General features: G+C 47.9%; 1 protein-coding gene across 2 annotated transcripts in view; it reads right to left on the bottom strand.

The window, feature by feature from the left end:
- The window catches only part of LOC306762188 (LIM domain-binding protein 3-like), a 102,727-nt gene extending 82,911 nt beyond the window's left edge, over positions 1 to 19,816 (bottom strand). The window contains exons 1-2 of one of the 2 annotated variants that reach the window (XM_079248608.1): positions 19,732 to 19,816; positions 19,488 to 19,656 (exon numbers count right to left, since the gene is read on the bottom strand). In XM_079248608.1, coding sequence (XP_079104734.1) covers positions 19,488 to 19,583 — 96 coding nt within the window. In that variant the 5' untranslated portion in view covers positions 19,584 to 19,656; positions 19,732 to 19,816. The other variant, XM_079248609.1, reaches the window with a different exon arrangement.
- Positions 19,817 to 22,883: the final 3,067 nt, after the last annotated feature.

The following is a 22,883-nucleotide window of genomic DNA, read 5'->3' as shown; positions in this document are numbered from 1 at the left end:
CCACCAGATGGTGGACCAGAATCTCCTCGAAGCCGTCCGGAAGTCGTTTAAAGATGTCCCAGGAAATAAATGTTATGGATGGCACAAGTGCGACAAGCCGATCACCCAAGACCTGCTCCAACAAGCCAAAGTCAGCATCATTCATGCAGTTCAGAGAGAGGTGTATACTGATGACATCAAGCACCTGGAACGGGGTGAGTTTATCCACAAACAAAGCTCACTCAGCAAGTTAAGCCCATTTATAGACTCTAATGCAGTCCTTAGAGTGGGGGGTCGGCTAACTAAAGCTCAGCTGTCATCAGACGAAACACACCCCATGCTCATTCCCAGTAAACACCACATCGCCCAGCTCATAATCAGACATTTTCATGGCCAAGTGCATCACCAAGGCAGGCACTTTACTGAAGGTGCAGTCAGAGCTGCGGGGTTTTGGATTGTGGGCGGAAAGCGAGCCGTCCGTAATGTCATCCAAAAATGTGTCACATGTCGCAGATTGAGAGGAAAGCAACAAGAGCAGGTCATGTCAGATCTTCCAGAAGACAGGATGTGTGTAGAACCTCCATTCACACGTGTAGGCCTGGATGTTTTCGGTCCATGGCTTATTACGGCCAGGAAAACACGAGGTTGTCAAGCAGAAGCCAAGAGATGGTCAGTCATATTTACATGTATGAGCACTCGTGCTATACACATTGAAGTGGTGGACTCAATGGACACTTCATCATTCATAAATGCTTTGCGCCGCTTCTTTGCTATACGAGGAGCTGTCAAGCTTCTCCGATCTGACTGTGGCACAAACTTTGTAAGCGCATGCAGAGAACTACAGATTGACAAGAGAGGCTGCCACAACTCCAGGATCAATTCATACCTCGGAGTTAGTGGCTGTGAATGGCACTTCAACCCCCCACATGCTTCACACATGGGCGGATCTTGGGAGCGTATGATTGGAGTTTGCCGGCGGATTTTAGACACGATGCTGCTGCAGCATGGAAACAGAAAACTCACCCGTGATGTCTTAGTTACATTTATGGCGGAAGTCACTGCAGTAGTCAACGCAAGACCACTCACAACAGTCTCCACCGATTCTGAGCATCCTGAGATTCTCACTCCTGCCATGCTGCTTACTCAAAAGGTGGGGGTTCCCCCAGCTGCTCCAGGTCAGTTTACCAACCATGACCTGTTCAGAGCACAATGGAGACAAGTGCAGCACTTAACTAACGTCTTCTGGGGGCGATGGAGGAGAGAATACCTAAGTGGACTGCAGGTGCGCCCCAAATGGAGGGTGCCAAAACCTAACCTCCAGGTTGGAGATGTCGTGTTGCTCAGAAGTGTGGAGGAGAAGAGAAATCATTGGCCTCTTGGGTTGGTCACAAAGACCTTTCCCAGTCAAGATGGGAGGGTTAGGAAGATTGAAGCCAAGATAATTCGCAATGGTGAAAAGAGACTGTACATGAGACCTATCAGCGAAGTTGTCTTGCTGGTATCAAAGGACCACTCCTGAAGAATTCGTCATATCCTTTTGAACTATGAGCGAGATTTAACTATTATGATATCCTTCTGATGTCAGGCGGGGAGTGTTCTGTCTCTGTCATGAGTTCTGTCGTTATGTTTACCCTTTTGATTGACTCTAAGTCACGTTGATGTTTGTTTCCTGTATTATTTTGAAAGGGTGCCCTTTTGGCGGATGGTAGCCTGTATTTAGTGCATTTCATGGAGAACATTGCCACCTGCTGGCCATACTATGTAAATAGCAGCTAAACATCTTTTAGTGTCTAAAAGTTCCCAAGGACTACGTGAGAGCAGTCAGCAGTTACGCTTTCTACATCTCCTTGCATCTAAGTCGCTTGAAAAGGCATGATCTGTAAGTTTGTCCAACTGTTATGATAATTCATCTTACACAGGAAAACGGTTGTCTTAAGTTTATGTTTGGGAATGTAGATTGTATTTCATTTTAGGAAGCTGGTTGTTAGCTAGTTGCTCTCTTAGCTTGGGATTCATAAGCATGGAAGATCTGTGTGTTCTCTTCATACAGTTGAATGTGATTATGTGTACTTTATTTTTCTGTATTGCAGTTTTACAAAATCAATCCAAATAAGGATGTGGTACATCAGTAAAAGCTCTGAAGAATGTGATCGTCTCCTGGGTGATTACTGAAGCCATAATTGTTTAGCTCTCTGCATAAGCTAAATGGCTATGTTTTGGCTGAAGGCAGAAGAGGAAGTCTTTCTCCATGGTCTCGCCGAACTCCTCCCATGCTCGAGTTTTTGCCTCGGCAACAGCCGAAGCCGCATGCCGCTTAGCCTGCCGGTACCCATCAGCTGCCTCCAGAGTCCCACTGGCCAAGTCGGCCCGATAGGACTCCTTCTTCAGCTTGACGGCATCCCTCACTGCTGGTGTCCACCAACGAGTCCTGGGATTACCACCACGACAGGCACCAACGACCTTACAGCCACAGCTCCGGCTGGCCGCCTCAGCAATAGAGGCACGGAACACAGCCCATTCGGACTCAATGTCCCCCGCCTCACTCGGGACATGGTTGAAGCTCTGCTGAAGGTGGGAGTTGAAGCTCGCTCTGACAGGGGACTCAGCCAGACGTTCCCAGCAGACTCTCACAACACGTTTAGGCCTGCCAGATCTGACCGGCTTCCTCAACCACCATCTGAGCCAACTCATCACCAGGTAGTGATCAGTTGACAGCTCCGCCCCCCTCTTCACCCGAGTGTCCAAGGCATGTGGCTGCAGGTCCGACGATAGGACAACAAAATCGAACATCGAACTGCGGCCCAGGGAATCCTGATGCAAGGTGTACATATGGACACTCTTATGTTGGAACATGGTGTTTGTTATGGACAATCCATGACGAGCACAGCAGTCCAATAACAAAACACCATTTGGGTTCAAAGGGGGGGGGGGGGGGGGGGACCATGCCTCCCAATCCCTCCCCTCCAGGTCTCACTGTCATTGCCCACGTGAGCATTGAAGTCCCCCAGCAGAACAATGGAGTCCCCAGAAGGAGCACCCTCCAGCACTCCCTCCAAGGACTCCAGAAAGGGTGGGTACTCTGAACTGCTGTTCGGTGCATAAGCACAGACAACAGTCAGGACCCGTCCCCCCACCCGGAGGCGGAGGGAAACTACCCTTTCATCCACCGGGGTAAACCCCAACGTGCAGGCACCAAGCTGGGGGCTGATGAGAATGCCCACACCTGCTGTGGCGCCTCTCACCATGAGCAACTCCAGAGTGGAAGAAGGTCCAGCCCCTCTCGAGGGTTCTGGTTCCAGAGCCCAAGCCATGCGTCGAGGTGAGTCCAACTATATCTAGCCGGAACCGCTCAACCTCGCGGACAAGCTCAGGCTCCTTCCCCACCAGAGAGGTGACGTTCCACGTCCCTAGAGCCAGCTTCTGCAGCCGGGGATCGGACCGCCAGGGTCCCCGCCTCTTGCTGCCGCCCAGCTCACATTGCACCCGACCCCTACGGCTCCTCCTGCAGATGGTGAGCCCACGGGAGGCTCTGATTTCACCAGATTTTAATTAATTCAATGATTAGATGCATTTGCATCAGTTAATTTGTGGCATTTTCAGTCGTTGCGCATCAAACTGGGAGACACAGAACATTACCAGCAGCAGCGGGACTCCCAGTTGGATCAGAAAGCTAAAACTGAATCAAAACAAGCTGCAGATTTTCATATGATTGGTTTAAAATCCCAGTAATGTTTGAATCACTTTAGAGTGAGTCTTCTGTTATATCTACACATGCCAAGAGCATGGATTTGTCAGTGTGCTGCACATTTCTGACTGAAACATGGAGCATGTGGTGGTGTCACATGCGTTTCTATGAGACATCGCACATTAACGCTGTGTCATGGCAGGTAAACACCTTTTTCTCAGAGGAGAACTGACTGAGGTGGACGACCTGGAAGGAGCTCTGGGATGAAGACATGCAGGAATATCACGATGCAATCAGCATTATTTTACTATGTTTCAATTTCTTTTATTTTTTCATAGGAACTTCTAGTCTTTATGTAAGCCGGTGACCTTTAACTCTGTCATATCTGATATTTTGTAACTGTATTTGTTCCACCCAAAACCCTTCTTACTGTATAAGTTTTCTACCCAAACAAAAAATAAAAAAAGCTACAGTCTGCAATACGAGTTTTTTACCACCTCAGTAGTTTTCATGGGGAATCCTGTTTATATGAGGTGAGAAGGAGAGAAGAATAAACACCAGGACCAGGCGTGAGGCCGGGGATCCAAACCCAGTGCAACAGCTCCCCTGGATCCAGATCCAAACACAAGTAAGTCATTGAGCAGGATGAAATAGTTGGAGCTCAATTAGATTTCCTCCTTATGCAGAAGGTGGTCTGCGATGTGAAACAGTTCTGAGGTATGATACAGGTGAAATACTGTTGTAATCGTCACTGTGATCATGATCTGTTCCGGTTCTGGATGGTAGTATCCAGAATGTTGTTCCGGTTCTGGATGGTAGTATCCAGAATGTTGTTCCGGTTCTGGATGGTAGTATCCAGAATGTTGTTCCGGTTCTGGATGGTAGTATCCAGAATGTTGTTCCGGTTCTGGATGGTAGTATCAAATCAAATCAATCAATCAAATCAAAGATACTTTATTCATCCCTGAGGGGAAATTCAGAGTTCAAGCCAGCTCGTCCAAGGTCAGACATACAAACATGTAACATTAATGACAAAAGAGAAATATAGAGCCACCGATTCTTCTCCATGTTGTTATCGATTCTGCGATTCTGCTCTGGGACCACGGCCAGATGACCAGTATGAGCCAGACTGGTATCCTGCTTATGGTCGAGTCCGGTCAACGCAGGAGTCTGTGCACTGCCAGCTTGGCACATACCGTTACAGAATTCAGGCAGCCTGCCAGTTGTTGCCAGAATCTCACGGGTCTTGAGGTAGATCAGGACTCCACCAGCGCCAATCAGCAGAATCCCGATCACCAATAATCCAAAGATGTAAACATCCTCCACGTCCTCAGAGGACAGAACTGGCAGAAATTCCTCCTGGATTTTCTGATCAAGGGCCGTGACCCTAACCTATGTAAAGTTGCTAATAAACAATCTGACAGACAGATAAAAGCCGGCAAAAACAGATAATAATCACGGAATAAAATCTCTTGGTGAGTATAGAGCTCCGTCAGTGGTGTGATAAACCAGGTGGCCAGTGCTTGTAAAACGAATCATTCTGATGAAAAAGATTCGGAGCAGGGTCAGCAGGTGGGTGTGGAAGCAGCAGGAAACTGGTTTATATCGTCTGTATCATCCAGTGGCTTCAGGCAAACCAGAAATAGAATTAGATCCGTCATCCCTGTAACTTGCTCATAAATAAATGAAGTGAAGGAAAATATTTCATTTCTCCTCAAAGGAATTATAATGCAGAAACACAATCCGTAATAAATTTATTTGAAGGGATTTATTCATTTGCTTAAATGCTTTCTAAATGATTAAAGTTATATTAAAAACATGATTGCAGTGTTGTTTTTGTATTTAAACGAACTGAGAAAACACGAAAGAGGTTTGTTGAATGAAAACATTCGTCTTTACAGGATAATCTCTGTGAGAAATGATCAGTGAACTCCAAGCCTTTTCCGTCTCCCTTCACCCTGACATCACCTGCACTGCAACATGTGACCTTTCACTTCTTCTGGCGCCTCATCGACCATCGCACACAATGAGAAGACACAAATGGCCGATGAAAGCCAGAACAGCTGTCCACACACGTCTAACCTCTGCCTGGTTCTGCCTGACTTCTCCATCACGCTTCTGTTTTCACCCGGTGGAGCTATTTCAGCTCCAGGACTGGGACCTCTGAGCGCTTCACCTGCAGGAGGAGGACGAAGTGAGGAAGGCCAGGAGGAACTTCCTCTGCAGGCTGTAACAGTGTCTGAGTAGAGACCAAGGCCACTGCTAACCATGTGAATTGTGCATTGTGGAATGTTTGGGGTCACATGCAAGCATGAGGTGATACTTTCCACCACAGTTCTCCGTGACTCCTTGAGGTCCAGCTACATTCTTGCAAACTGACCCCCAGGGTACAGTGCTTTTTATCGTTAATCCGCTTGTCAGTGTCCACGTTGTCCGGCACTGAATCGCCCACACACCTCACTGTGTTTGCACACCTGGTGGGACAGGGGTTCAGGTATTGTTTATTCAGTTCCCGTCATGAATCATTGCGGTTGCCCCGGACCACCTTTGACACCAAATCTCAGGGACCACCTTAACTTTGGTAAATCCTCCCGTTTCTTGTGTCTGACAGAAAAAGACATTTCCTTTGCCATGTGATCCCGCAGTGGGGTGGGCTTTCTGATGCACAACGTCCAGATCCATGTGCACAGATCACGGTCTACCATCAGTTTGCCTTTAGCAATGACTGTCCATTATTAGTGCGGCTTGCTTATCTTTATTCTACTCAACTCCACCAGTCCTTCCAGGACCCCCCTCCCCTCAAGGATGAAGCCCCAGTGTGCAGTCTGGTCTGAGCATCTTTGGACCCATTGGTCTATAACATCTACTCACCCGGCTGTAGATCTGGGTCCTTCGGTCTATGAGTCTTTCACATTACTGACTGTGCTGGGCCTGTCTACAGATCGGGGTAAGTAGGATGTCTCTCAATAGAGCCACAGTCTTGTGATCATCGTTTTTAACTTTTGTTGCCAGTGTAGACAGATGCCTCTAATCCCTCAGGATGTCCATCACCACTGAGTGGAAGACCTTGAGAAGTCACTGTCACACGTACGTTTTTCCATAATGCGTGAACGCCGTCTTCCCCTCCGACGCCTTGTCCAAACTCAGGGAAAAGAAGCCATTGGCCCAGATTTCTATTTTCTGACATTTTTATTGTGTCCTTAAGGTTGATTCCACCGGGTCCTGGGGGTCCGGGGGGGTCCTGTAGCTTAGACACTTCCACTTCCTCCTCAGCAGAAGTTTCATTTGAAATCCTTGTTTACTTTAAAATGTCTTTATGGACATTTCCTCCTCATTTAGTTGAGCTCTTTCTTGTATAAACCCCGACAAATATCTTCAGTTCAGAAACAGATTTCTTCCAGACAGATCAGAACCAGGCAGGAAGCAGAAGCTGATTGTCTTTGAAGCAACCAACTACTTCATTTCAAAGCTGTAAAGACCACCTTGTGATAATCTGATCTTTCCTTGAGCTGAGAATTTTTATTTTGTATTTATCTGCTGTTTTTCCAGCTTCTACTGTCCAGTTCTGGCGAGTTTGTGTGAATTGTAGCCTCAGCTGTCCAAGCTGACAGGGGGGCTGACAGGGTGGTCTTCTGCTGCGTTCTGGTCCAGACAACTGCTGCTGGATGTTTTCTCTTCTTCAGATCTTCTCTGGAAACCTATAGATGGTTGTGTGTGAAGATCCCAGTACAGACTCAGACCAGCAACCTTACATCTTCTTTCTTCCTCATCCTGATGCTCAGTTTGAACTCCAGCAGGTTGTCTTCACCGTGTTGACATGCTGCCATGTGACTGTTAACAGGAAGTCGGACAGGTGGAGCTGATGAAGAGGACGGTGCGTAGGATACTATGGAACTTGTAATGAGTGGGCTGCTTGTCCCAACCCTGCGTACAGTGTTTTCTGCTGGTGTGTTTTTAACTGCAACAGGACCTTTTGTCCTGCTATGAGACGATCTGCAGCATCATCCTGTTGCATCATGTCAACGTTCTGTTCTGGCCTGTATTTGCTGACTCCAGCTGGTTTCAGGGTCACTCAGCTCGCAGCTCATTTGGTCACGGACGGCTGGATTAAACCAAACTAAAGTGGACTGTTCCACTCAGGAAGCTGCTCGCTGAGCTCAAACAATGTGAGTTCTGTCCAGGCAGCAGAGTGGCCTACTTTCCCAGAGCCTTTTGCAGTGCATGCACGTTATGCCCACTTTTCCCAAACAATCTGCAGGACTCTCCACAGTTTCATCACACAAACAGAAATCCTGCTGCCAACCAGCACTACAAGCTCAGGTTGTTCCAACCAGCTTGTCTGAGGAGAACTTTCTAATGGCAGTCTCAGCCAGAAACCCCATGAAGCCATGAAGCCTGTTGGCCTCTCTTCAGCCTTCGTGTCCTCTAAAGATCCACTGGTTTATTTGGCAGTTTTGTTTTCTTTTGCTAATTTTAACTCTTTTTCACGGAACTGTGTGGTAGCACCCAAAGATCAGGGAGGATTCTGACAAGACCCTGAGGATGGTTTATTAATAATTTCTTATTTTGCTTTTGTTATCCATTCATGATTTATTTTTATTCAACTTGTATTTAAGCAGGAAGGTTTGTGAGGGAGAGCTGGCCCAGACGGCCCGCTACTGCAGCCAGAACATAAAAACAGATGAAAAAACGCATCCAGTTATCTTCATAGTTGCATCCTCAGACTTCAGTAACATCAGTTCCAAATAAAGCTTTAAGTTACCGAGCACTCTGGCGTCCTGGAGGGAATTCCAGAATCAAGGCGCAAAATAAGAATAGGCAGTCTAACGCAGCTCTGTACGAACGTTTGGTCTGTTAAACAGCAGCAGTCTGGATGAACACACATTAAAATGTATTTATTGGTAACTTGTCAGATTTGTTTCTTTTTTGTCTTTTCCAGCATTAAAGCAGCAGAATGATCATCTGAATTATCTTTGTTCTGATGGGGAAATTTACTTTGCCAAGGGAAGCATCATAGATATAACGCTCTCCTTGATATTCTGGATTCTTATTTTATTTATCTATTTATTTCACATAATTGTTTGTATTACAAAGTTTGCATTGCTGGACCGGACCGGAGAGGACATGAGAGGGGCAGAAAGAGAATCGAAAAAGAAGAAAAAACCAAAAAAAACCCCACCTCATAGAGAGTTAATGAGAGAGAGAACAACCTACACATATACACACACATACACACCCGCCTATATATACACCTATACACACTGGAGTCATGTTCCCCCTGCAGGAGGATGAAGCCATCAACTATCAGGAGAGCCCAGGACTCACAAGCTAAATCAGAAACACAGAAATAAAATTAGCCGTTAGTAAATAAACCTGCAGGCGACTCAGTGACTGTGTCACATGCAGAACATACAGAGTGGAACGTGTTCAGAGAAGAGTGATCATGCCAATGTGGCCCCGCCCACACAATGTGGCCCCGCCCGCACAATGTGGCCCCGCCTGCACAATGTGCCCACACAAAGGCAAGAGGAAGGCCAGGAGAACCCCGAGACCAGGGCAGCCGGTAGCCGTTGCCAAACACCCAACCACCCCCCTCCGGAGCCAGCCATGCATCCACCCAGGAGGTGGCAGACACCCTACACACACCCTATCTATGCCATCACTTAAACATACTCAATTTCGCACTCCCCTGCCCCTCCGCCCCCCTCACATACTCTCCCACGACACACTCTCACAACTTGTCAGATTTAACGGCAGCTAATTCAGGATGGTTTTGCAGACGAACATTAACCAGTGAAATGAAGACCACGTCCACAGAGACCACCTGATGTCTAGTTCTTTATCATTCGTGTGTTTCATTCGTATGAAACCAGTTTTGTACGAATGAGACGTGTGTGAGAAACGCCGTGGTGCAGATGGATGGTATATAGCTCAAGTTTGGTTTTATCAAAGAAAAGCAGTCAGCCAGGAAGCATCATTCATGGTGAGAAGCAGCTGATGAAAGCAGAAAACCAAGCAGCATGGAGCAGGCGGGGGTCCACAGGTAGTTGCATGCAGGGGGTACGTTGGGAAGCTCTGGCAGCCTTTTCCTCATAGTGAAGTTAAAACAAGACTTATTGTGATAATAAAACTCAAACAGAAAGCGAGCTTGTCGTCCATGATGATGAGTTAGTGTCCTGACAGAAGTCATGTCAGAGTGAGGAGCTCCTGATGGACCAGCATGGAGACCCCTCCGATCCACAGAGGTTGCCCCCAGTGTGAGCACAGAGCTGCAGATCCAGCTGGACAGGAACAGACGTGGAGTCATGAACCTGGACTGCATCACACACACTGAGCGACCAGTAACAGTAGATGTAAAGTGAAACAGCAGAGCAACCGATAGGATGGGTGTGTGTTTGTGTGTGTGTTTGTGAGCCTTTCAGGCTAAAAACAGCCGACTTCCTGTCAGCAGCTGCAGCCGCCTCGCTGCAGGCTCCTGTGTTGGTTGCTGGGCTGGCTGCAGCGATAAGGACGAGCTCCGTGCCGTGGGAGATTATTCCACTCAGATCACCTTCACAGTGAAATGAAAGTCCTGCTGGCTGAGATGCGGCGCTTTCTGCGTATTTTCTGTCTGCTGCAGACGTTGCTTCTGTGGGTCTGTGATAACTCTGCAGGAGCTTCCTGAAGTCATGTGACACCTCCATGCTGTTGCTTTGGTGTCATTTAGCAACTTTTATGTGTTGTTCGTTTCACTCTGTTGTCATTTTGCGCCATTTGGAGTCATTTTCATTCTGATTTGAGCTCTTTTCGCATCAGTTTGTGATCATTTTACCTCTGGCCTACATCTTGCATGTTTTCCCTCCTTCTTCCTTCTGAAAGACAATCTGCATTTCTGTTCTGCTCGTCTCATCACACACCACCAAACTACCAGTGAAGCCACTAAACTCCAGTCCAGCCTCTTGTCTTTGGAGTTCCCGGACGTCTTTGGGATCCCCGATCATTTGGAGGGCAGCTGCAGCAGGATGCAGGAGGATCGGGGTGCTTCGTCAGCTCAGTGTGTTACAGCAGAGGTCAGGTTACTGGCCGGTCGGCTTTCACGCAGCCCGTTAAACTTTACGAGCGCAGCTCGGAGACACTCAGCTGTCTCAGGAGGACAGACTGACAGCAGTCAGAAGCTGAACCACAACAGCACACATGAAATCTGCAGCATGAGATGCAAAGCAATCATTTATCCAGGTCATTTACAGATGAGTCTGACAGAGTTTACGTCTTTCAGCAGCTTCAGATTCCGAAAGTTTAAATCTATAGTTTAGATTTTATTCACTGCCTCCAGGATGGAACTGAGCTACCAGGTCGGAGCGTCCTGCTGGATCGTTCCTGCAGCACGACGATCTTCCAGCTGCAACATCTGATGCAGCTTCTCGTCTCCTAAACATGCATGTGGAACGACATCCTGTGGAAAGATGTTAGCGTGTTCCAGAAGGGTCAGACCATCGGCATCACGCAGAGAAAACATGTCAGGAGATGCAGGAACCACTAAAACCAGTTCAGAAGTGTCCAACACATCATTAAACTGGAAGGATGGTGGAGAAGCATCGTCTTCCAGGAAGAGACGTGGTGGGAACGTCCTGCATGATGCTGACCACTGGAACGTCTGCCACCAAGACTACACTTACTGGCCAAAGCCCAGTGGTTCCAGTGGGACTGGTCCCAGTTGCCAGGATCCTCCTCAGGCTCTGGAAAACCAGTGCTGCTCCAGATATTAAAAGCTGGTTGGAATTCATGCTGAAAATATTTTCATATGAAAGCTGGCAGCTAAACGAGATTTTTCTCTCCTCTCCTGCAGCACTGGGACCAGTCATCTGCTCTGCTGTGAAACACTGGTGACTGATTTCCTTTGTTGACTGTTCTCTGAGCCTCTGGGATGATTTTGAAAGCATTTTTCTTGAAATCTTTCATATTACTTTGGTATGATGAGCATTGACCTGGCTACAAATGACAAAAGTAAATGTTTTTATTGTTAAGTGACTCATTGAAGCTGTTATCTATCATCTATTTCTGGTGATTGCAGCGTTTGAGATAAGTGAGGGAATCATCAGCCTCAGAGACAGCATCGTAGCTAAAATGATAGTGAGGCATGCCCGGCACCCACTGGCAAGAATTAGTCATGTACCACCAGAAAGCCTTCTTACTGAGGTGAATGCAGCAATAAGTACAAGCCCTACCGTGACCATCACTGAAACCAATGAGCTGATATGCAGTACAGCAACGGTGATCCTAGAGAAGCTTCATGGAAGAACATCAAGGACAAGAAGGAGGCACCATGGAAGAGGAGGTTATAAACCAAGAAGGGAGGTTAGTCAACTGTCAGAACTTCAGAAGGGCACAACCTGAGAAGTACAGCCAGATGCCCATACATGAGGCCCTGGAAACCACCAAACAAAGACTCCAAGCATTGGTTGTCTGACTGAAGAGATACACAAGAGAAGCTAAGGCCAGAAGAATAAACTGGCTGTTCTCAACTAACCCTGCTAAAGGTACTCCCAGTGGCAGGGTAATACCACACAAACTGACCCACCAAGGCTGGAGACGGAACAACACTGGAAAGGCATATGGGAGAAGGAGGCATCACATAACAGTGAAGCACAGTGGTTAAAAGACCGCAGAGAAGAGCACAGCTCCCTCCCTGAACAAGACCCAGTTACCATCACAGTGGCAGCTATCCAGCATAGACTCTCAGGTATGAAGAACTGGTCAGCGCCTGGCCCTGATACGATCCATGCCTTCTGGCTAAAGAGGCTGGCTTCACTCTATGAACGCCTGGCAGCACAAATAAACCAACTCCTGAGGGATGGGACTCACCCTGAATGGCTGACCAAGGGACGAACAGTCCTGATACTGAAAGACCCCCACAAGGGATCAGTCCCTGATCAGTCCCATTTCACTACAGACCAATAACCTGCCTCTCCACGACATGGAAGCTCCTTTCAGGCATCATAGCGGCTAAGGTAAGCAGTTACATGGATCAATACATGGCGGAGACACAGAAAGGCATTGGCAAAGGAACCAGAGGAGTCAAACACCAGCTGCTGGTTGACAGAACAGTTGCCAGAGACTACAAAACCAGACAGACAAACCTGTGCACCGCCTGGACTGACTACCGGAAAGCCTATGACTCAATGCCACACACATGGATCCTGGAATGTCTGAAGCTGTACAAGACCAACGGCAACATGGGGACCTTCGTTGCAAACTCAATGAGGCTGTGGCAGACCACCCTGGAAGTCTCCATCAAATGTGGCATATATCAAGGAGATGCCCTGTCCCCGCTGCTGTTCTGTATCGGCCTGAACCCCCTCAGCCAAATAATCAACAAGACTGGCTATGGATATCAACTCAGGAATGGGGCCACCATCAGCCGCCTCCTGTACATGGATGACATCAAGCTGTACGCTAAGAGTGAGCGGGACATCGACTCACTGATCCACACCACCAGGATCTATGGCAGGGACATCGGAATATCATTCGGACTGCAGAAATGTGGGTGGATGGTAACACAGAGAGGGAAGGTAATCCATACGGAGGGCATTGCACTCCCAGAGGGCAGGATAACAGATGTGGAGGAAAGCTACAAGTACCTGGGCATACCACAGGCGAATGGCAACCATGAAGAAGCCACAAGGAGTAGAAAATATCTTTACTGCCAGCCAAAAGTCTCAAAATAAACAGCAATAAACCTTTAACCTTTAACAGACTCACCAGTGGAAATACTTTCATTAATCCACTGCTGCTCTAGTTCTGTGGCTCAAACATGAAGAACAAACATCAACCTGAGTTTTGTGTTTAAAGGTCCTGACAAGCTTCACACGTGTTGTAAATGTCACACTGATTTTACTCAAGCTCACAGCAGCTAATCTTGTCTGCTTCTGCCTCATCTGTGGGTAATCCTTCCTCTTCATCACTGCTCCCACAGAGCTCAAGGGGATGATGGGGGGAGTCCATCCAGAGAGAACGATGGCTGATGGTTGGACGCCATTGAACTCCATCCGTGGAGACGGAGTCAGTATTCAGTGTGTTTGAGTTCTTCTGTTTATTCCTGTTTCTATCATTAGAAGTTGAAGTATTTAAAGCTGAATGTGTAGACAGCTCAGTGCAAGCTGATGACTCATAACAGAGTATTAATAGACGATTTAAACTTCACCAGGCAGGAATTAGTCACACAGATCTGCTTGAGTGAATGAACGGTAGGTTTGTGAGCTTCATTTGAAAATTTAAAGGCTCTTTTTTTCCCAAAGAAAGGATGTCACAAAAGTCCAAAGCTGTTTTTAGCCCTGGAGGTCTCCTGTAGGTCTCAGACTCAGAGCGACCCAACAGACAGGAATCCAATGAAACCCACTGATCAGCTTCACTCTGTTTGAAAACAGAAACAAATGTAGGATCCCATACAGAAATGGTAAATGAATGAATATTCATGTGGTTCTGGAAGGTTCTCCATACAGGTGAGGGTGCCAGGATTGGGTATAACAGCAGCAAATATGGGTTGTGATTTATGACTTTGCTCCAAACACCATTTCAGGGTCATCTGAAAGTTCAATCAATATTTCTCAGAGAAAGATTGTAAAGGACTTTGGGTTTTCAGTATCTAGAGAGAAGGATGTTGGGAGAAGATTCAGGTAGTCAGAAACCCCGGAGAGGTTATCGGGGCGACCACAGGTTACAGTTGGATCTGAAACTGGATTGCACTAGGAGGAAAACAGGTATGAACTCTGGACACCAGCTCACCTCAGAAGGACAGGAAGACAGTGGACCTGATGTCCGTTTCTACATTCCACAATGATAAGGATCACCCAGGCTGCTATCAGAGGAAGCTGTGATGGTATGGAGGACATCAGTGTCCATGGAGGACTTCATCTGCCTGATGGTTCTATTGATGCACAGCTGGATGTGGGCAAAATTCCCAAAGTTGGAGGAATAGTCTGGTGAAAGTTCCCAAGATGAAGCGCCACTTTTCAGTGATAACAATCTGTGAATCGCTGTCCTTCAGACATGGAACTCATTCAGTCATCCACATCCACTGTGTGTGATGCTGATCTGTGATGCACGAAGCCCATAACTCATGATGAACGTGGCAGAACGGAGGGCAGCTGTACGATATGAAGAATGCTTATTTCAGCTTCAAACACAAAAACAGTGATACAAACAAAAAATGATGCTTATCTTGCTGTAATTTGCTCTTCTGCTACGTGGTTCTAAAGACAGCACACTTTTGCTGCTTCCAAAGATGAATCCGGGTCAAAACAAGAAGGAAAACCGTCACCATGGCGACCCAAAGCTGCCAACTTAGCAACCCTCTCACAATATTTAGGGTTCCTTTAGCGACTCTTTTCAAGATAAGACAAATTCAGCTATTTTAAAACTGAAGCCTATGCGGAGGTGCCAAAAACTGCAGTTCCCCCTTCATCCACTAGGGGCTGCAAAACAGAGCAAATCCCCATAGACTCCCATGTTAAAAAGATCAACTTCACAGCAGAAATAAACATGTTTACAGCAGGAATAAACATGTTTACAGCAGAATAAACATGTTTACAGCAGAAATAAACATGTTTACAGCAGGAATAAACATGTTTACAGCAGAAACAAACATGTTTACAGTTGCAATAAACATGTTTACAGCAGGAATAAACATGTTTACAGCAGAATAAACATGTTTACAGCAGAAATAAACATGTTTACAGCAGGAATAAACATGTTTACAGCAGAATGAACATGTTTACAGCAGAAATAAACATGTTTACAGCAGGAATAAACATGTTTACAGCAGAAACAAACATGTTTACAGCAGGAATAAACATGTTTACAGCAGGATATACATGTTTACAGCAGAAATAAACACGTTTACAGCAGGAATAAACATGTTTACAGCAGAAACAAACATGTTTACCGCAGAAACAAACATGTTTACAGCAGAAACAAACATAAAGCAGGAATAAACATGTATACAGCAGGAATAAACATGTTTACAGCAGAAACAAACATGTTTACAGCAGAAATAAACACGTTTACAGCAGAAATAAACACGTTTACAGCAGAAAAAAACATGTTTAAAACCTGGTACAAAAAAAAAATGAAGGTTTAATATGTCAAGTCTTCATTACAACTGTGGGGTTATGACTTTTAGCTAGCAAACAGTGCACCTTAGCTTTAGTCTATTTCCTTTAGCTAGTTAGCTCTGGTTAGCTTGCTGAGCTCTTAGCTACAGGCAGCTTGGAGTTTGTATTTTTTTGTATTTTCCAGGAGGGACATGTGAAGCTGCAAAGATGGTGATGGTGGGAACCGCCCAGTGAGCTTCAATTCAGCTTTCCAGAAACCTACGTCTGATGTTTTGGAGGCTCCGCCCGTTGTTTATGTATCGGGGTGGACGTAAAAGAAACTAAGGCCAGGGGTGAAGCCGAGCAGTGACTGGTCTGGTTCTGGCCTGGGTTCTTACTTTGCATTTGTTGCTGGGGATAAATGCACCCTGCTTTCAACTTTCTTTCTGATGTTTCAGTCCAACCGGACTAGACCTGGAATGAAGTTTTATGTTGACATAACAAACAAAGGCGAGGTGTAACCCGGGATGTCCGTGGTTATTCCAGCAGCAGCTCATTCTGAACGGCTTTCAACAGGAAATGTTTGGAGCATCTGCGATGAGCTGGCAAGCTGTCCAGGGTGTACCCTGCTTTTCGCCCAAAGACTGCTGGGACAGGCTCCAGCTTCCCCGCGACCCTGAACTGGATTAAACGGTTAGGAAAGTGAATGAATGAATGTTTGGAGCATCATGAGGAAAATACATACAGACCCAGATGCTCCATCACTGATGCAGGAAACCTGCGAGGCAAGACTCAGGGCCAAAACAGCAGCGGTAGTGCTGAAGTACAGAAGTAGCATTCTTCTGCACTTATCTTTGCAAAACAACTGAGGCAGAAACTGTCTGGACGACAAAGACGAAGCAGAAAATACACTGATGTTCTGTCAGTTTAAAGCTGGCGAAGCTGGGGTTTGCAGGAAGCGCTGCAGCTGTCAGAGCAGTGGACTGATGACCTGATAGAAGCAGCAGGGGGGAAGCTTCTCATCAGCTGTTGCTGAATGAATGAACCTCTCCTCCCATGTGTGTATGAACAGCTGTTAAACGCCATTATGTTGCGTCATACACTCAGCCTGTCGCACAGCAAACCTGGAACACGAAGTGTGACAGTTCACCACCGTCTACCCTGATCTACAGCACGGTGAAAAGTCAACTTAACTCTGACCTACTAATCATTCCAGATAAAAAAGTCTCAACGACATGCAGCAGGCAAAGTAGCAAAGAACCAGTTTAAACTGGATCTTTACCTTCTTTGTCATGACGATGTATCGTTTGTTCTCGTTTCTTTAGTTTCATGTGTGAAAAGCAGCAAAGATCAGACAGAAAGCAGGAAGATAGCAGCAACAAGCTGATTCCCTGCTAGCTGTTAGCCGTTAGCATTTCTCAGCATGGAGGCAGAAATACGTGGAGGACAAAAGAAGAAGAATCAGGATCTGAAATCCAGCAAAGACCTGAATCAGCACCTGAGAGACGCATCTGAACCTCCAGCAGATCCATCTACTACTGACTGGTCTCCATGGAAACATGGCTTTTTGGAAGCCAGAAAAGGCTGAGGTCACATGACCCAAGAAATGGACTGAAGATCGGTGGAAACGGGTCTGATGGAGGGACGGATCCTCCCCAGAACCAGGACTTCAACGGGTCTGATGGAGGGACGGATCCTCCCCAGAACCAGGACTTCAACGGGTCTGATGGAGGGATGGATCCTCCCCAGAACCAGGACCTCCACGGGTCTGATGGAGGGATGGATCCTCCCCAGAACCAGGACTTCAACGGGTCTGATGGAGGGATGGATCCTCCCCAGAACCAGGACTTCAACGGGTCTGATGGAGGGATGGATCCTCCCCAGAACCAGGACCTCCACGGGTCTGATGGAGGGATGGATCCTCCCCAGAACCAGGACTTCAACGGGTCTGATGGAGGGATGGATCCTCCCCAGAACCAGGACCTCAACGGGTCTGATGGAGGGACGGATCCTCCCCAGAACCAGGACTTCAACGGGTCCGATGGAGGGACGGATCCTCCCCAGAACCAGGACTTCAACGGGTCCGATGGAGGGACGGATCCTCCCCAGAACCAGGACTTCAACGGGTCCGATGGAGGGATGGATCCTCCCCAGAACCAGGACCTCCACGGGTCTGATGGAGGGACGGATCCTCCCCAGAACCACGACTTCAACGGGTCTGATGGAGGGACGGATCCTCCCCAGAACCAGGACCTCAACGGGTCTGATGGAGGGACGGATCCTCCCCAGAACCACGACTTCAACGGGTCTGATGGAGGGACGGATCCTCCCCAGAACCAGGACCTCAACGGGTCCGATGGAGGGACGGATCCTCCCCAGAACCAGGACCTCAACGGGTCTGATGGAGGGATGGATCCTCTCCAGAACCAGGACCTCCACGGGTCTGATGGAGGGACGAGCTTCCCTGGAACCTGAACTATTCTTGTCATGATTGTGAAATCTCTTTCCAGATGACTTCCTCATCAGTGAACTTATCAAACGTTTGCAGAAAAGCTCCTGTTGAGGCTGTGCAGCAGAAATCCTGCCCTACGCGTCGTCTCATCTGAGAGAAAACACAGACCGGTTTATCCTGCAAATAAAAACACACCACAACATCCAGAATCAAAGAGAAGAATCAGGAGCTGAAATCCAGTTTCCTTTTCTCTCATATAAAATGTCCCAACCGCCTGCAGCCTGCAGAGACCACCGGAAAGCCAGATCAGACATCTGATGCATCTTGGCTCTCCACATCTGGACCAAGACAGTGAGAACAGCTCAGGCTGTGCTCATTACGACAGCTGTCAGTCAGAAACCATCCTGAACGGCCTTCTGGAGGATGTCAGCATCTCCACCGCAGATTCACAGCAGATCAGCATGCAGGACGCAGCTTTCTCCGGCTATTCACAGACGAGGCTCTGAAACCAACACCAGCTCCAGTTTTAGACCTGGAGCTCTGCTTTCAGGGGCCACTGGGGGCCGCAACTCCCCCCCCCCCCCCCCCCTCCCCCCCCCCACCTCCCACAGGCCTCGGTGAGATCTGCCACCAATCAATGACATGCTGGAAACCTTCACATCTGAAACTGTTTAGGTTGCATCTTCATCATCTCCTGGATCCAGACCGATCCAGACCGATCCAGACCGATCCAGACCGATCCAGACTGATCCAGACCGATCCAAACCGATCCAGACTGATCCAGACCGATCCAGACTGATCCAGACCGATCCAGACCGATCCAGACCGATCCAGACTGATCCAGACTGATCCAGACCGATCCAAACCGATCCAGACTGATCCAGACCGATCCAGACTGATGCAGACTGATCCAGACTGATGCAGACGGATCCAGACCGATCCAGACCGATCCAGACCGATCCAGACCGATGCAGACCGATCCAGACGGATCCAGACCGATCCAGACTGATCCAGACCGATGCAGACCGATCCAGACCGATCCAGACTGATCCAAATGTCTGCCAGAGCGCCTTCAGGCGATTTTAACACCTAATTCCTCTTGGATGTGACGACATGTCAGCGGAGGAGCTACCTCGACGCCCCACCTCGTCCTTTTGAGATAGATTTCCTCGTTTCTGGAAAACTCTTCTAAAATGCGGAAGATTCAGTTCCAGCAGGTGAGGAAAGTAAAGCAGCACAAACAGGAAGCTGAAGGAATCCCAACAGGAAGCGCAGGCGGCGCTGGGAATGGACAGGTTCTTACCCTGGAGATGGTGAGCGGCATGTTGAAGTCCTTCCCCCCCTGCAGCCTGAAGCCCCAGGGCCCAGGGCCGGGCAGCGACACGGTGTAGGTGCTCATTCTTCCACAGGTCTAAAAGATTCTCCAAACTGCAAGCAGATTGACGGCGGTTGGAGTGGTGGGAAGCGAGGCTCTGGAAGAGAGAAAGGAGGTGAAACAGGAGAGAGGAGAAACGATCGGGGAGAGAAAAGGTGTGAAATGAACGAACCGAAGGAAAGACGAGAAAGAGTTGCAGCAGCTGAGAGGAGAAAGGAGGAGGACCTGCCTGCTACAAGCTGAGGGGACAGTCTAAGAATAGCCAGAGATAGCACTGTGGCATTGTGGGGGGTGAGGAGGGGCGAGGCAGGGGTGAGGCAGGGCGGAGGGGGGCTGAAGGGAAGGGGGAGGGGGTGGACTTATATGGTGAGAAAGGGGACACCTGGTATGCCAAACTCGCTGTGATTCACTGGGTTAATATAGACCCTGCAGATTCTTCTAGACCCCCCCGCCGTCCCTCTGTCACCTCCACCACCCCCAGCCCCGACACACAGAGTCTCCCTGGGATCCAATCAGGAGCAACGCCAGGAAATGTCTCGTTATCTCCACCATGATAAAGTCGAAACTGAAAGGCCACCAGTCAAGTCTATGTGATAGCTGAAAGGTCAGCCTGCAGGATCCTGGACCTGGAAAACCAGATCCTAAAAAACAGACTATAAAAACCAGATCCTGAACATCCGGACCTGGAGAACCAGCAGGTGTTACTGGTGAAAGAGACACAGGCTTGGCATAACACAAATAAAAAAAGAAATCCAGGCTTGCCTACAAAACCTCTGCAGGATGAATCTGAATATGAAATGATGCAGTTCAAAAACCAGGTCATAGCAGCCTAAGTCAGCTTTATCTTTGATAGTTTGGAACTAATCATAATAATAATAATAACAAAAATAATAATAATAATAATAATAATAATAATAATAATAATAATAATAAGAGGCAGAACGGGAGAGTCTCATGATGATGAGGTGGAAGGGGAGATTCTCATCATGATGAGATGGAACGGGAGATTCTCATCATGATGAGATGGAACGGGAGATTCTCATCATGATGAGATGGAACGGGAGATTCTCATCATGATGAGATGGAACGGGAGATTCTCATGGTGATGAGGTGGAACGGGAGATTCTCATCATGATGAGGTGGAACGGGAGATTCTCATCATGATGAGATGGAACGGGAGATTCTCATCATGATGAGATGGAACGGGAGATTCTCATCATGATGAGGTGGAACGGGAGATTCTCATGGTGATGAGGTGGAACGGGAGATTATCATCATGATGAGGTGGAACGGGAGATTCTCATCATGATGAGGTGGAACGGAAGATTCTCATGGTGATGTGGTGGAACGGGAGATTCTCATGGTGATGAGGTGGAACGGGAGATTCTGATGGTGATGAGGTGGAACGGGAGATTCTCATGGTGATGAGGTGGAACGGGAGATTCTCATGGTGATGAGGTGGAACGGGAGATTCTCATGGTGATGAGGTGGAACGGGAGATTCTCATGGTGATGAGGTGGAACGGGAGATTCTCATGGTGATGAGGTGGAACGGGAGATTCTCATCATGATGAGGTGGAACGGAAGATTCTCATGATGATGAGGTGGAACGGGAGATTCTCATGGTGATGAGGAGGAACGGGAGATTCTCATCATGATGAGGTGGAACGGAAGATTCTCATGATGATGAGGTGGAACGGGAGATTCTCATGGTGATGAGGAGGAACGGGAGATTCTCATCATGATGAGGTGGAACGGGAGATTCTCATGATGATGAGGTGGAACGGGAGATTCTCATGATGATGAGGTGGAACGGGAGATTCTCATGGTGATGAGGTGGAATGGGAGATTCTCATGGTGATGAGGTGGAACGGGAGATTCTCATGATGATGAGGTGGAACGGGAGATTCTCATGATGATGAGGTGGAACGGGAGATTCTCATGGTGATGAGGTGGAACGGGAGATTCTCATGATGATGAGGTGGAACGGGAGATTCTCATGGTGATGAGGTGGAACGGGAGATTCTCATGGTGATGAGGAGGGACGGGAGATTCTCATGGTGATGAGGTGGGACGGGAGATTCTCATGGTGATGAGGTGGAACGGGAGATTCTCATGGTGATGAGGTGGAACGGGAGATTCTCATGATGATGAGGTGGAACGGGAGATTCTCATGGTGATGAGGTGGAACGGGAGATTCTCATGGTGATGAGGTGGAACGGGAGATTCTCATGGTGATGAGGTGGAACGGGAGATTCTCATGGTGATGAGGTGGAACGGGAGATTCTCATGATGATGAGGTGGAACGGGAAATTCTCATGGTGATGAGGTGGAACGGGAGATTCTCATGATGATGAGGTGGAACGGGAGATTCTCATGATGATGAGGTGGAACGGGAGATTCTCATGGTGATGAGGTGGAACGGGAGATTCTCATGGTGATGAGGTGGAACGGGAGATTCTCATGGTGATGAGGTGGAACGGGAGATTCTCATGGTGATGAGGTGGAACGGGAGATTCTCATGGTGATGAGGTGGAACGGGAGATTCTCATGGTGATGAGGTGGAACGGGAGATTCTCATCATAATGAGGTGGCACGGGAGATTCTCATGGTGATGAGGTGGAACGGGAGATTCTCATGGTGATGAGGTGGAACGGGAGATTCTCATGGTGATGAGGTGGAACGGGAGATTCTCATGGTGATGAGGTGGAACGGGAGTTTCTCATGGTGATGAGGTGGAACGGGAGATTCTCATGGTGATGAGGTGGAACGGGAGATTCTCATGGTGATGAGGTGGAACGGGAGATTCTCATGGTGATGAGGTGGAACGGGAGATTCTCATGGTGATGAGGTGGAACGGGAGATTCTCATGGTGATGAGGTGGAACGGGAGATTCTCATGGTGATGAGGTGGAACGGGAGATTCTCATGGTGATGAGGTGGAACGGGAGATTCTCATGATGATGAGGTGGAACGGGAGATTCTCATGGTGATGAGGTGGAACGGGAGATTCTCATGATGATGAGGTGGAACGGGAGATTCTCATGATGATGAGGTGGAACGGGAGATTCTCATGGTGATGAGGTGGAACGGGAGATTCTCATGGTGATGAGGTGGAACGGGAGATTCTCATGGTGATGAGGTGGAACGGGAGATTCTCATGGTGATGAGGTGGAACGGGAGATTCTCATGGTGATGAGGTGGAACGGGAGATTCTCATGGTGATGAGGTGGAACGGGAGATTCTCATGGTGATGAGGTGGAACGGGAGATTCTCATGGTGATGAGGTGGAACGGGAGATTCTCATCGTGATGAGGTGGAACGGG

This window comes from Telmatherina bonti (genome assembly GCF_933228915.1).
Source record: "Telmatherina bonti genome assembly, chromosome: 11".
In the NCBI taxonomy this organism is placed as follows: Eukaryota; Metazoa; Chordata; class Actinopteri; order Atheriniformes; family Telmatherinidae; genus Telmatherina; species Telmatherina bonti.
This window is presented reverse-complemented; position numbering and strand designations above follow the sequence as displayed.